Below are 14,674 nucleotides of genomic sequence, written 5' to 3' on the forward strand. Positions count from 1 at the left end.
CTGTGCTGCCTGGGATATGCAATACCATGTAAATGCTAGGTAAGTGTTGCATTGTTTGGGAGACAATGACAGAAAATTAATCTGTTCAAGTTCACTACAAGTACACCATCTTGGTCCTAACTACATAGCACTGTATCAGAGACTGACTGAAGCTGAGGATGTGGGATTTACGGAGACAGAGACGAGTCTGTAATTCTATTGCTGTTTCACTGATCAGTTGGCCAGCATTATATTATAATATAATATTATATTATATATTCTCGAATGGAGAAGGAGCACTGAAGGTCAATGTTACCTATCATGTCTGGAGATGTCAGAACCCCAGATTTGTGTTGTTGTTTGGTTTGCACTATTTTGACTTTAGCAAAAGGAAAATTGGGTTCTTTTGTAGCATGCATTATATACAGAAAGGCATTTTTCAAAAGGGCATCATGCTTTGTGAGCAAGAGTGCCTGAATTCTAGTCTTGACTAGCTGTTGTTTTTGGACCTGGAATACCACATCTTTTCTGCTTTTGGAGGGGGAAAAAAAGAATTTTTTAAGGCATCTGTCATTCAGAATCTTCTGATTTTACCTATATATGTAAAACATTTATCTGAAGAAGGAAAGATGATAGGAAGTAAAGGAAGGAAGAAAAGCAGAACGGAGAGAAGGATGGAGGTGGGGAGGGAAAGAGGAAAAAATTCCTTCCCAGCATGTAGTTGAGATGATGAGGTAATGAGATGATAGATAGAAACACATCTACATGCTAACCATATTTACCAAAATGGACTCATATAAAGACAGGGACGGGAGTAGCAGCTTATCTTCAAGAACACAAACCTATAGCTTCTCACCACTGTTTCTCAAGTCATCCATTTCCTGTTACTAAAATCCAACTTTTTGTTACAATTTTCAAGTACTTTTTAAAGTTAATTGTTCAATAATACTAAATATATTTCCACTGTTACAGTGAAGACTTGAAGATGTTCTTGTCTCATGTGAAATGGCATCTCATGTAGCCTAGACTAGCTTCAAGCTCCTGGTCCTCCTGTCCCAGCCTGCCTTGTGGTCATACCTCAGTTGGCATGCCGTTTCCTAAGCATGCTTGAGCAGCGGTTCTCAACACTTGGTCTCCTTAGAGCCTTGGGAATCTTTTGAAACCCTTGCTGTCAGGATCTGCCCTTACATCATTTAAATCAGAATCCCTGGTGTTCCTGAGGACAAACACCTTGAAACTGTTTTTCTTTCCTTCTTTCCTTCCTTCTTTCCTTCCTTCCTTCCTTCCTTCCTTCCTTCCTTCCTTCCTTCCTTCCTTCCTTCTTTCTTTCCTTTCTTTCTTTTTTTTTTTTTTTAGAATACCTTTGGAATCTATCTAATCCAGGCAGAAGAGATGTGAGAGGGTGGATGAGGCAGGAGGACAAGACTTCAAAGTCAGACAACTTCTCCTTTGATTAGTTCAGAAAGCAAGAAGCGGTCTATCAATAACAGCTTTGATGCCACCAAGAACTCTTCTGGTCACTCATGAGAGCTGTGAGTTAGTTAGGAGCTCCTGGGATGCTTTAGGAGAGAGATAGAAAGATGGGGACTCACAGATGAAGACAGAGATAGAGTTAGAGAAGGAATAACAAAGAAGAGGGGTGAGAGAAAGAGGAGAGAGGGAAGAAAGGAGAGAGAAGGTAGAGGGAGAAAGTAGAGAAGAGAGGGAAGGAGAGAGAGAGAAAAGACAAGGAGAAAGTAGAGAAGAGAGGAAGAGGAGAGAAAGAGAGGAGAAAGGAGAGATAGAGAAAAGACAAGGAGAAAGAGAAGAGAGGAGGGAGAGAAAGAGGGAGGGAGAGCGGGACATGAGCATGGTTTCCTGTTTCCACAATGTTTCAACCCAAACAAAGAACTATAGGCAACTAATAAATACTGAGATTGGGAGAAATAGTGCTCCTCAGAATAGAACCCACCAATTTATTATCCAATACCAAGTGGTCATCCCTGAAAACATATACACAGCATGCGGACTAAGAGGGTTATATACTTAGGAATATATATGTGTACACACACACACACACACACACATAAATGTAACAATGAATACATTTTATGAATTTGAAAGAGTGAGGAGGGTATATGAAAAATTTGGAGGGAGAAAAGAAAAGGGATAAATGACATAATTGTTATAATCTTAAAGATAAAAGAAAAATTAAGAAAGTGAAAGAAGACACGAGAGCTGGAGTGGGAAATGCAAAACTCTTATTTCAAGTGATCTGAGATGGACAGGAAGGTGGGGCCATGCAGTCACTTACAAAGCCACAGCCGTCCTCGTCCAGGAAAGGGTGAGCCTGCAGCAGAGCGTTGACCACGTCGTTGTACTGCTGGGTGGTGGGGTACCTGTTCACAAGAGATAAGGCAGAGCTCATTTCCAGCATCCCCCAATTAAGGTGAGTCTAAGGAACACATAGGTTTCCTTTGAACTTTCTCTTGCTGTGGTGTCTTTCTGTCTTGTATCTCTTTGTGTGTGTGCGTGCGTGTGTGCGTGTGTGTGTGTGTGTGTGTGCGGGTGTGTGTGCGTGTGTCTGGGTATGGAGGCCTGAAGTTAACCCGTTTCCCAGCATAGTCAACCTTGTTTGTTAAGACAGGGTTTCTGATGAAGAACTGAGCCCACTTATGGATTTAGACGTGTCTGGCTGGCCAGCGAAGACCAGGCACCCATCTCTCTACCCCCCGCCTGCCCTGGGCAGAGCTACCATCACAAACATGTGCTGCCATGCCTGGATTTTTAAATGGGTGTTGGGGGTTATGCAGCAAGCACTTAACCAACTGAGACGATGACCACAGGCCTTCTTCTAAATCCGCATATTGAACTTTTATTCACTTCGTCAGCCATAAGCCAAGGAGACCTGGGCCCACACAAATTCTACTCTCCTCTGAGCACAGATCACCTCCTCACTGTTACTACTCACAGTGAGCCTTCCAGGTACTTAGTCATATCTGCCTGGAGAAACTCGATGATCCTTATTCTCATGCTGTGATCAGGGCACTTCTGCTCCGCCAGCATGCACTTGACATCATAGGGAAACTCTGGTAAGATATAGGACTTCGTCCATTGTAACGCTTTATGCCTTGCTAGAACAGGCTTCGAATTTCTTCTGTGAGATAAAAGCACAAAGAGTGAAATTCTGTGTTGCATCTATATGTAATGTATTAATTCTCTACACTCTGAAGACCACGTCCTGACACCTAAACATGCCATACACACATAATCACATGGGCTTAGAATTAAGTTCAGTGCTGGAAAATATTACTCCATATGTCTTGAAGAGCCAAGTTGTAATGCACATCTCAAAAGTGAATAAAATATTTAATAGACAGAAGTGATAAGCTGCATTTCTGCCAAGCAAGTGGAGCCACAATGAATCAGCTTTAGTACCCAGTTACGAAAACTCTTCTCATCTACTCTACTGCTGTTTGTAGCAAAATACAAAATGTACCTGACTTGGTCCTTGACTATTTCAATAAGGGAAAGCTGGTCTCGGTGTTCTTATTCCACAAGATTCCTGATCCTGTGGAAGGCAATGGGAAACTATAACTTCCCAAACTTAGTCATCTGCTGCCCAAGGCTGCAGACAGCCAAACAGATTGTGCCGATGAATAGACAAAAATCTTCTAAACCTAAGTTTACTGAAATTAACTAGCCGTACACTTGAAATTAGTGGATTTTATGCCATTTAAGTTCAACATTGTTTATAAAATTGAGCTTCAGAACCATGCTGAAACTTTAAATCAGAGCCCCATCTTTATGCATACACAAAGAAGGCTTCAAAAGAAGACTTAGAAACCACCATTAATCAACGGCAGTAGGCAGCTGTCAGCCTAGTTCACTAACTAAGATTGTGTAGGCTGGAAGTAAAGGGGCAGTGGCAAGCCAAGTACAAGACAATAGAGACAGGTCTTAAACTAGTGTAAGCAGGTTAAGTCTCTGAGCATGGCTGAATTTAGTTGTTCAAATAAAATTCAAATGCATCTTCAAAAGCAAGCTTCCCTTAGCATTGTAAATCAGCCTTTATCAGAACGCACATGCTGACATGGAAGGTGGGGACTCGGGACACAGAAGGCATATCTACCTATCCTTAAAGTAAGCTGCCTCCCATTTCCTTCCTCAGGCATTTACTGTAGCCACGGTGAAAGACGTGATAGCAATAAGCACACCACTAATTTCATACTGGGCGTAATACAGCAGCAGGCAACTCTCAGACATAAACTTCTACCTCAGCTCAAATCATTTCCCATCGTTTCTCCCATTTCACTCACCCACTCAGACAACATGTACTGGGAGTCTCTCATGCTGGCTGCCCTGACACCACCCGCATTTCCTCCCACGACTTAGATCCTCTCATGGTAGATTCATTCTCGCTTATGTCCAGAGACTGAGGGTAGGAGGTGAAAAGACAATTCCGAGGACTAGACTCTACGCCGCCCCAGAGTCTTACGGAGGTGATGGTAGGAGGCCAATGTTAAACTGGGCTGCAGTACAGTTAGGCACCCATCCTTCTTTCTCCAGTGAGTGTTTAAGCAGCAAAACCAGACACCCACTCCCTGTGCCCTTCTAAGGCTTCATGAAATAACTTCAGTATTCCAGCAGTGTCGGAGAGAACTTAGTTCAATCTCTGCCCTTTTGTATCCCTATTTTTTGTATGTTTCTCATCCTCTACATTAGGGTCGGGACTATAATTCATGAGATCACTCTATCAAATATTCAGAATGCATTATAACCCTTATAGGATGCACTGACAGTAATAGTCCATCATGCTTTGACTAAACAGACGAGACAAATCAGAGGCATCAACGTTCCTTTTCTTCACATCTAAACAAATCAACACACTTTTCTGAAGTGGATATAATCTAAGCAATGCAACCGAATACTAGTTAAAATGGATATTATGCAAGAAAAATAACTCCCCAAAGTTAACAAATGTATTCTAATTCAGATGTAGATAACTACAGCCACAGCTATTTCCCATCTATAAAATTATATTTGCACCACACTCAAAAGATCTGTACTACTGTGATGATAAAACTATCCCCAGTACTTTTAGTAAGCTAGAGTTTAGCATAGCCCCAGCAGGTTGTCCCAAACTAAGTCCAGGAGTCAAAAGGACTCCCAAGTTAAAAGGACACTAATATTTCTCTTCTCACTTCGAAGTCAGGGTTCTTAGACAAGCTAACCACCACAAATGCAGCTCTGTTTCCAATTCTGGGTATAAAATAAGCCTGCAAGCCATTTAAAATAGGTTAATGTGACCCCCAGTCTGAGAACATACTGTTTGCTAACTGATCAGTTCAGACAGTGATAAAAATACATATTCATGATAAAATTTATAATAAAGCGAGCAATGACAAATGGCAATGCCATTATTACAGTTTCAAAGTTGTTTCATATACTGACAAATGATAATTTTATATATTTATAAGATTAAAGAGATACTGTGGTATACCTATGGTATATTTATACAATGGGGAATTATTGAGTCAAGCAGATTAACCTATCCATCATCCCCAATTCTCCTCAGTCACTTCACCTGCCCAACTGGAACATTATATTTTTAAATTGCACACTAATTTTTTTAAATGATGAGATGGGAGTTCTCATAAAAGGCTCATTGGTTTTCTAACTTTGTCTAAATTTAATAAGAATGAAAAATCATTCAGCTCTTTCCAAGAGCAGACTAACTGTAGTTTAATGGGGTTCACATAGGGTAATAATGCTATTTCTGTGAAGAACAGTTTCAGCGGAATATCAGCTCACTAAGGAAAACCCTTGACAGGGAATATTGCTGAGCATCAGTAGGAAGCAGGAGAGACCTGGCTGTTACACGGGGGTAGGAACTCTTTTTGCAGTGTGCAGACCATTGCTTAGCAAGGTTAATGTATGATGCTTTCTCTTAAGAGAATGAGAAAAGCAAATGGAAAGAATTCACATCCATATCCCCATTTAAATCTAAACGGTGCCTCCACGCACTCTCCCTGTGACTTTCTTTAAATTCTTGCATCTTAATCTCTTCTCAACCATTCTTTTGATAATGCTTTTGTCATCAAGTCTCTCTTCTGTTTTGAAGGTTTATTTTTATTTATGTGTATTTATGCCACATGTAAGGGTACCCAAGGAGGCTGTAAGAAGGCTCCATATTCTCTAGAGTTAGAAGGGCTCACAACTTGTAAGTTTTGAACTGCTCAGTGGAGGTATTGGGAACCTAACTTGGGTACTCTGGAAAAGCAAGCACCAAGTGCTGTTAACTGCTGAACCCCTTCTCCATCTCCTAAGAGTCTCTTTTTCATGTTCTACCCCACATTGCCAACGATTTTACTCTGTTTACCTCCCATTCAAAGCTTCTGAAATAGTTCATCATTTTTTTTAATTCTAGATGCTCATTTGTGTTCCCCTTTTCCCCAGATTCCATATTGAACCCCTAACCTGTATGTGATATGACTACACCCGGGCGGGGACAGGCTTTTTGCAGGTAACTTGAGCTAGATGAGGCCAAGGAGGTTGATTGAGACTTAGCATCCTTTTATGATGTGCACCTCCTTTCTCAGGGTCATGTGAGGATGTAGAGAGAAGGTGGCTGTCCTAGTTAAGGTGATTGCTGTGATGAAACACTATGACCAAAGCAACTTGGGAAGGAAAGGGTCTGTTTTGCTTATATATCCAGGATCAGGGATCATTGAGGGAAGACAGTACAAGAACTCAAACCAGACAGGAACCTGGAGGCAGGAGCTGATACAGAGGCTATGAAGGAATGCTGCTTGCTGGCTTGCTCCTCATGGCTTGCTCAGCCTGCTTTCTTAAAGAACCCAGGACCATCAGCCCAGGAGTGACACTACCAAAAATGGGCTGGGCCTTCAAACATGAATCATTAATTAGGAAAATGCCCTATAGAAGTATCTGCTATCAGCCTGATCTTTTAGAGGCATTTTCTCAATTGAGGGTCTTATCAGAGAACAAAATGATCACCATTGTGACCTTAAATTTGAGACTCTAAAATCAGAATATAAATTTGTGTTGTGTAAACTACTCAGCCTGTGATAATTGTTGTGGCTAAGACAGTGGCTGATTTCCTGGTGGCTTTTACCGTGCATCTTCCTCTTAGTATAGTGAACCTTGGCGTCTTTCATCTTCATTCCGTATCCTCAGGCGTCATGAGAATTTCTTGCATTGTACCCCTTGCATTATCTATTCCTCATGATGATTTATGCTCCCACATTAATCTGGGCTTGATCACACAGCTTCAAGTGTGTTACTACCAGAGTTCTTTTTTCATAATAGCAAGCTACAAGCTTTACAAAAAGTCTGGAATGTACCAATGTCAGCACCTTAACCCGCTCTCCCTCTCCCTCTTCTGAGTGTATGCTAAGCCTCTCCTCCGATGTATACTCATGGCTACTTTGGTAGCCCTACTGCACCCTTCCTCAGCAGAAGTAACAACGCTGCCTGATCCAACATCGCATGTGGACTCACAACTATTCCTGCCTATCTTGATTCCCGTGTTGTGTAACTGTACCCCTTGCAAGTCAGGACTTTTTAAATTATCCTTTTCTTTTCTAAGTCCACGGGGAATATCACACTGAGAGCCGAGGGAGCCCACAGCACTAAAGCGCAGACCCTTGGGTTGAAAGAGGCTATAACAAGAGTCTGAAAAGTAAGAACTGTGCCTTTTGTGACCTCTCAGCTCATATGGCAGGGTCTCAGAGCTAAACCTCTACCTCCCTCCTCTGTGTATGTTTGTATGTATGCCTTCTGGCTGTTGCCCCATTCTTTCTATTAATATTGCTGTGGGAAAGGGAGAGACCATGAGCAGCTCTTTAGTTTTTGGCTCAAATGTAAGAATGTTAATAAATCCATTTTATATATTTGACGTCATTTTCCCTCTGTGCAGGTGAGTCACCAGGTCACACACCAGGCCTTTGTGACCAGGGACTGTAGTAACATCTCGTCCTCGTAGTGTGAAATGGATTGCGTGACAATAGTGTTCTGAAAAGCTCCAGGAATGTGCGAAGAGGAGAGATGCCATGTAGAAAGTGCTGTAAAAGCTGGACATAGTAGTGGAAGCCTGTAGATCAGCACTTGGGAGACAAAGGAGGAACATTCCAGGGCATGTTTTATCTATAGGATTTTTCATAGCCTCTACTATATGATTGTATGCTGAGAGTTTCTGACCAAGGAATGGGGCTTAGCTTGTCATGGGTCTCAAACACAGATCTTTGGTAGGAGAGCCTGTGGATCCACTGACCTGGGATTCAGTTGTTAAATATGGCTCTGCCCACCTGTGTGCTCTCTGATGCCCTTGGAATGGTAATAATGTCTGTCCATGAGGTCTGGAAGCTTCTCTCCAGCTCTCATTGTTTACACAGGCCCACAGGACTCCTTGTTCGGTTTTCTACTGCAACCCTCAACCCATGACCAGACCTTCTAGGACAGGAATGTCCCCTATTCTATTTTAGAGCCTGAGTCCCAAAAGGGGATTGCTGTCCCAAACATCCTGGTATAAGCCTTGATCTTCCACCTAGGACCACTTGTGAGAGTTGAGATTAGAATCTTTTAAATCTCACTGAACACCGTGCTTACCTTAACGTAAGCAATAGTTAAAATATATGCATGCCAACTGTGTGCCAGGTCCTAAGAACTTTTCATGTATTAACTCACTATTCTACTGATTTGCAGATGAGAAAAGGCCTACTTAGGCTGCAGAATTTGTTATTTAGTTGTAAATGATGGTAAATGACAAAACCAGACTCCAAAACTAAGCTCTTAACTATCTGCTTGCCCCTGGTCCCCAGCCATCTCAGGGTTGACATGCTTATTCTTTCATCTAATACTTACAGTTACCCCTTTCTCAGCTCATCAGCCATGGAGAGTTGTGTGGGAGCCACTAGCTATGGTAGCAGGTCCCAAGACCTCCCATCTAATCACAAAGTTCTCCTGAAAGATTCATTTTCCAATCTGGTCATATAGATTTGACTGAACTATGAAGAAGTCATGGAAAATTCATAAAATACTAGTCCTCTAAAGGTATGATTAGCCTCTGATAATCACCTCCCATGCCTCTTGGCCAACAGAACAAAGGACAGAAGTGGAAATGCCAATCACAAGGCTGGGACCTAGCACAGTGGTAGAGGGCTCCATTAGCATGTGTGACCCCCCGATTTTATTCACCAGCATTGCTGAGAAGACTCGCTGCATATCTGATCAGAACTTGTACTGAGCAACTCTACCTGGGCTGCCACACTTTATTTAAGAAGCCTTCCCTTTATTACGGTCTGGAATAGAATGCATCCACAGCTGGGCTGCTGTCTATTGTCTGAAACACTGATGTGAAAACGACCGCAACTAATATATCAGAAATGTTGACGATCCATTGACATTTGCTTCACAGAGCAGAGGCAGGAAAAACTCATTCTACACCACCCCACAGCAGTAGCCAGATCACGAAAAAAGTCATTAAACTAATTCTTAAATATGCATGAAACCATGACTAACTTCCAATTATGCCCCAAGGCAGGAGCAAAGCCTGGCACATCTACTTAAAGTTCAAGTTGAGTATTTAAAGCAACACGTAGGAAACCACAGTTTATTTGATTTTTTGCCTTATTGGACACTAAAAGAGAAATGAACAGTTTTAAAGTATGTAAATAAAAGAAGAAAGAATTCCACTGTAGAAGAAACCATCCCCAATACATCACCAGTACGTGATGATGTCACCTAATGATCCAGAAAGGTATTTAAACCATACAAGCACCCATCACCCAAGAAAAGTCCCCTGCTCCAGAGTGCCATGGTGTTTCATCCCCTGTGACAAATGTCTGCAACCAAAGACTTTTCCAGAGACTTTGACTACAACTAGAGTTAGGTGAGTTTGCAGCCTCTAGAGACCTGCTTTTTCCTTTTTATCTACAAATAGTCTGCATGGAAAGCTTAAGCCCCTGTCAGGAAACAAATATTCCAAATATCCTCATCTGCCTCTGTGTGACCTGGGTGACAAGTGTCAGGTGCGTAGATATGTCTCCCACCAAGGCCCTATGGGTATCAGGTGGTGTTTTCATTCCAAAGAGTTACAGAAACAATTTGGGGGGAGGCATGTGGAAAGGTAGTGAACCCTGAAACCAGCACTTGTTCGGCCACTCATTCCCACCTCTTGAAAGCAGTTGGTTTCATGAAAGTCTAGTGGGCAACACCTTCAAATTTATTGCCTGCTCTGAGTAAATATGAAATACTTGAAGCTGTGTTTGTAAGATCACCACATTTGCTATGGAATGCCTCCAAAAGGTCGAAAAGGAAATTGCTGCTACTCAAATATATATCCTGTCTCCCCAAAGTATATTGTCTTTTTTTGGTTCACATTCATCAGCTCAGGTTTGGAAGCCTGATTGGATTTTGAGGTGCCAGAGGCTGAGATAAATTCACTCTATAAAATAACAGGATGTGGTCATTGTCTCCGAGGTGTTTATCGTCTAAGGAGGGAATAGACTTTAATAAACTAAGGTTATTTTCCACCTTTGTAAGCAGAACAAGAATTACAAAGAAGGCACTGTTTCTAGATGGACTGAACCTGAATGATCCAGACTGGGTGTCACTGGAGGCTGACTAATTTTAAAGGGTGGGCAGGCTTTAGGAAGGCAGGCAAGGGGACCACGCAGCATAATGGAAAAAGAAACAAGAGGCCCTTGATGCATAACTATCAAATGGGTAGAATAGCAGAGGGACAGAAGAAAAGGATGGAGGATGCCTTCAATTATTTTAGTTTACATGGCAGGAAAGAGATCAAGCATGAGGTGATGAGATCTCTATTCTTCAATCTATAGGACCACTGTGATCTTAACTTGTCTCAGAACCAGTTGCTTAGGAGAAGGTATTTGGCCATGCATGGCCTGTGGGTTTCCCTTCCCCAGATACATGAATGAAACAGTAATGAATGACTGGGTCCGTTGACATTGGAGATCTGAGCTATTATCAAAAGGATTTCTATGGAGTTGGTTCTGGGTGAGGCAGTATGGAGGGAGCAGGGTATCCATCATTAGCAAAGGAAGGAAGCAGGCAGTGATGTGAAATTTCCCTCTGTATGGCTGTGAATACCATTGGTTCATAAAGAAACTGGCTTGGCCTGGGAGGGTAGAGTAGAGCTAGGAGGGGAAAACTAAACTGAGTGCTGGAAGAAAGGAGGCGGAGTCAGGGAGAAGCCATGTAGCCCCATCAGAGATAGACTTCAGAACTTTACCCCATAACCTACAGCCTCGTGGTAATACACAGATTAATAGAAATGGGTTAAATTAATATGTAAGAGCTAGCCAAAGAGAAGTTAGAGCTAATAGGTCAAACAGTGATTTAATTAACACAGTTTCTGTGTGGTTATTTCAGGTCTGGGTGGCCGGGAAATGAACAAGCGACCAAGTGGCCTTTTACCACAAGGCAGGCAAGGAAGAAAGAACAAAAGAAAGGTGTCCAGAATCATACCCTTGGAGCCAGGGGAACTTAAAGATTCTGCCTTAGATATTATAAGTTGTTTTTCTTACAATAAGCCTATTTTGTCTTTAGTTTTCATGGATTTTTGTTTTTAAAACTTACATGTGCTTGAAGGTAGGAGAGACTGATTCATGTTTGTGAGTCATATATATGTGTGTGTACATGTGTTGTGTGTTTATGTACGTATGTATGTGTGTGTATATATATATAATTTAAGGTCCTTTTCTAGATGGATGGGTAATAGGTGATCTAATACAGAAACCCACAGCCTAGGAGATAATTCTAGGTAAAGAGCTATGAGCAAATATGTTCTGCTTCCTAAGCCTTTCCATCTCTCTCAACTTCTAAAGCAGTCTTGTTTTGATTTCTTCCACTTGGTAGGTGCAATGGAGAACAGCAAATATAAGGATCATTATTCGTGTTTTACAACAGAGGATTGAGGACCGTGGTAAGGAGGTAGATACCACAGGCCATAACCCTCACCCATGGCTCTCTTCCCACTTCTGTAGTGGCAGCAGCAGCACTAGCAGTGTTAAAGAGGGCATTTGGAGACTCATGACTTACTTGGTGTACCTGAAGCCACAGCTAAGGAAAGCTTCAGGAATCAATCTGCACTGTGGGCAGAAAGGTGGGAATGTAGCTTCCTTGAAAATGGATTTGCAGCTGGGCGGTGGTGGCGCACACCTTTAATCCCAGCACTAGGGAGGCAGAGGCAGGCGGATCTCTGTGAATTCGAGACCAACCTGGTCTACAGAGCTAGTTCCAGGACAGGCTCCAAAGCCACACAGAAACCCTGTCTCGAAAAACAAAACAAAACAAAACAACAACAACAAAAAAAAAAAAATAAAAAAAATGGATTTGCATTTTCTGAACCTTCTTGAACCACAAATTCCCAAGGGACTGATTTTCTGCCTCTCCCGTTCGTTGTACCTAGCTGTAGTATATCTAGACTTTTGTTTCATTTTGAAATGGGTTTCACTAAGCTGCCCAGGTGAACCCTTCAGCCTTTCAGGTAGCTTCTATTTATTAAAAGCCTGTACCAATGAGCACAGCTCTCCTTTCCATCTTCTAGTCCACCATCCCCAAAGGAGCCATGGAATACAGGTGGCTGAGCTGTAATACAGAGGCTGTCGGGAAACTGTGTAGAAATTCCTTGACTTCCCAACTCTCAGTTTTACTCATTCATTAAAAGAGAAAGCAAAATCTCCTTTCTTTGTGGGCTGTGCCAGGGAGACTATATAATGATAATGTAAAGGGGTTGTAAACACATACACACACACACACGACACACACACACACACACACACACACACACACACACACACACCACAAAGGGCCATAGTCCTGGTTGGTTGCTATGGATATTTCTCCCATACCTGAAAAATGCTTCGCTCTGCAAAGACTCCTACCATGCATGGTAGCTGAACAGACCTCCTGAAATGCTTTAGTCTGCAAGGACTTCTACCATGCATGGTGGATGCATGGCCCACTCTGCAGGAACTCTTACCATGCATGGCAGATGCATGGACCATCTGAAATATTTCACTCTGCAGGGATCCTTACCATTCACAGTAAATGAATGAAATGGATCACCTGGTCTGGGTGACTGTAAGAGACTAGAGGAGGATGCGGAGGCGCCTCTTATCTGCTACCACCACATCAGTTTTGTCTGAGCACTGGATTCCGACTTGTGGTTCTTTAGGTTCATAGCTCCCCCCCCCTTTGGTGCAATGGAACCCACACACTGAAATATCACCAGAAAATTTAACGAGCTGCTTATGAGAACAGTACCTCCCTCTGGAATAGTCAAGTTAAAGCAGCCTCCAAAATTCAAGGCAAAACCAAAGATTTTTTTTTTTTTTTTTTACTCAATTCAAGATTTATGGATGGGACGTTATCTACAAATTACCCTGGATAGATTATGATGGAGGAACATACTTTTTCCCACCAAAGGATAAACACTTGAAATAAACGTATAGAATCATCAAAATTCCTTTGTCAATTCAGCCTTGATATTTTATCCAGTATCTCCATTCCTTGATAAAAGCTTGCCTTTTAGGACAATGAAAAAGATTTAATAAAAATTTAGATTTAGTGTATCTAAACACATGAAATTTTTTAAACAAAGACAAATACCATTTGGCCTTAAAATATTATAAAGTTGGCATCTCACCTCTGCTTCAATACTCTTTGGTCAATGAGCCCATTATCAAGGTTTTCCACTGGATACAATGATGTCTGGTCCCCATAACTGGTGCGACTGGAGTTCTCTTCATGCCTGTAGTAAAGTGGAAGAGTAGTATGATTGACATCGGGTGTTAAGCGGAAGCATCGACCACTGGTCTCATGCTGTTTGAAAGGGAAGACTCAGCTCGTCTTCATCCTTATCCAAGCGCACGTGAGGCTCATGGCTAAAAATATTGATTGCAAAAACGACCCCATGCATCATCACCTCACCCAGTGACTTCTTTATGCAGCAGACTGCTGCCAGTTTACCTTACTGCCTTCATGAGTCTGGCAGAGGGTGTGTGTGTGTGGTGTGTGTGTGTGTGTGTGTGTGTGTGTACATTAGAAGTCCATCTCAGTTGTCATTTCTCAGGAGCCTTCAACCTTGTTTTATTGTGGATTGGGACCTGCTGGTTACTCTAGGCTGGCGGGACAGTGACCCCAGGTATCAGCCTTTCCCCGTTTCCCCAGTGCTAGGTTGCAATTGTCTGTCATGACACCTGCCCTTTCATGAGGGCACTGTGTAGTGAGCGTGTGTCTTCATGCTTACATAGCAAGCACTTATAACCGAGCCATCTCCTCAGCACCCGATGTGGCATGTTTTTAAATCGTGTTAAGATAAGACTTTCCTTTATGAAGTGATGGTGATAGCAAAGTCTGTCTTTCTCTGTAAATATTCTTGCAGTAAAAACAAATGCTTAGCTGTGTCTGGCCTCTCTGCAGCTCCCTACTATTTTCAAGGGATTTTTTTTTATTATCATAAAATCTTTTCCTCTTAAAACTGCACTCCATCACTCCTAAGTGAGGAAAACCAGAAGCCCAGAATGGAAGAAAACTTGCTCACGGCCACAGGTTTAGTTCTGTGTGTCAGAATCTGCACCTATTTCCTCCTATTTCCCCTTCACTGATTCTTATACCAGATCTAATGAAAACAACAATCGAAAAGCAACTGCAGGCTAGACATTCC

At 42.1% G+C, this 14,674-nt stretch overlaps 1 protein-coding gene across 1 annotated transcript in view; it reads right to left on the reverse strand.

Annotated features, from left to right (window-relative positions):
* Positions 1-14,674, reverse strand: part of Samd3 (sterile alpha motif domain containing 3) — a 62,675-nt gene that overhangs the window by 44,530 nt on the left and 3,471 nt on the right. The window contains exons 4-6 of the mRNA XM_050138073.1: positions 13,655-13,759; positions 2,930-3,115; positions 2,273-2,357 (exon numbers count right to left, since the gene is read on the reverse strand). Of these exons, the coding sequence (XP_049994030.1) occupies positions 2,273-2,357; positions 2,930-3,115; positions 13,655-13,759 (376 nt within the window). The remainder of the gene's footprint in view (positions 1-2,272; positions 2,358-2,929; positions 3,116-13,654; positions 13,760-14,674) is intronic.

Source organism: Alexandromys fortis, unplaced genomic scaffold (genome assembly GCF_014885135.2).
Source record: "Alexandromys fortis isolate MF-2015 unplaced genomic scaffold, M_Fortis_MF-2015_v1.1 scaffold_14, whole genome shotgun sequence".
Taxonomy (NCBI): Eukaryota; Metazoa; Chordata; class Mammalia; order Rodentia; family Cricetidae; genus Alexandromys; species Alexandromys fortis.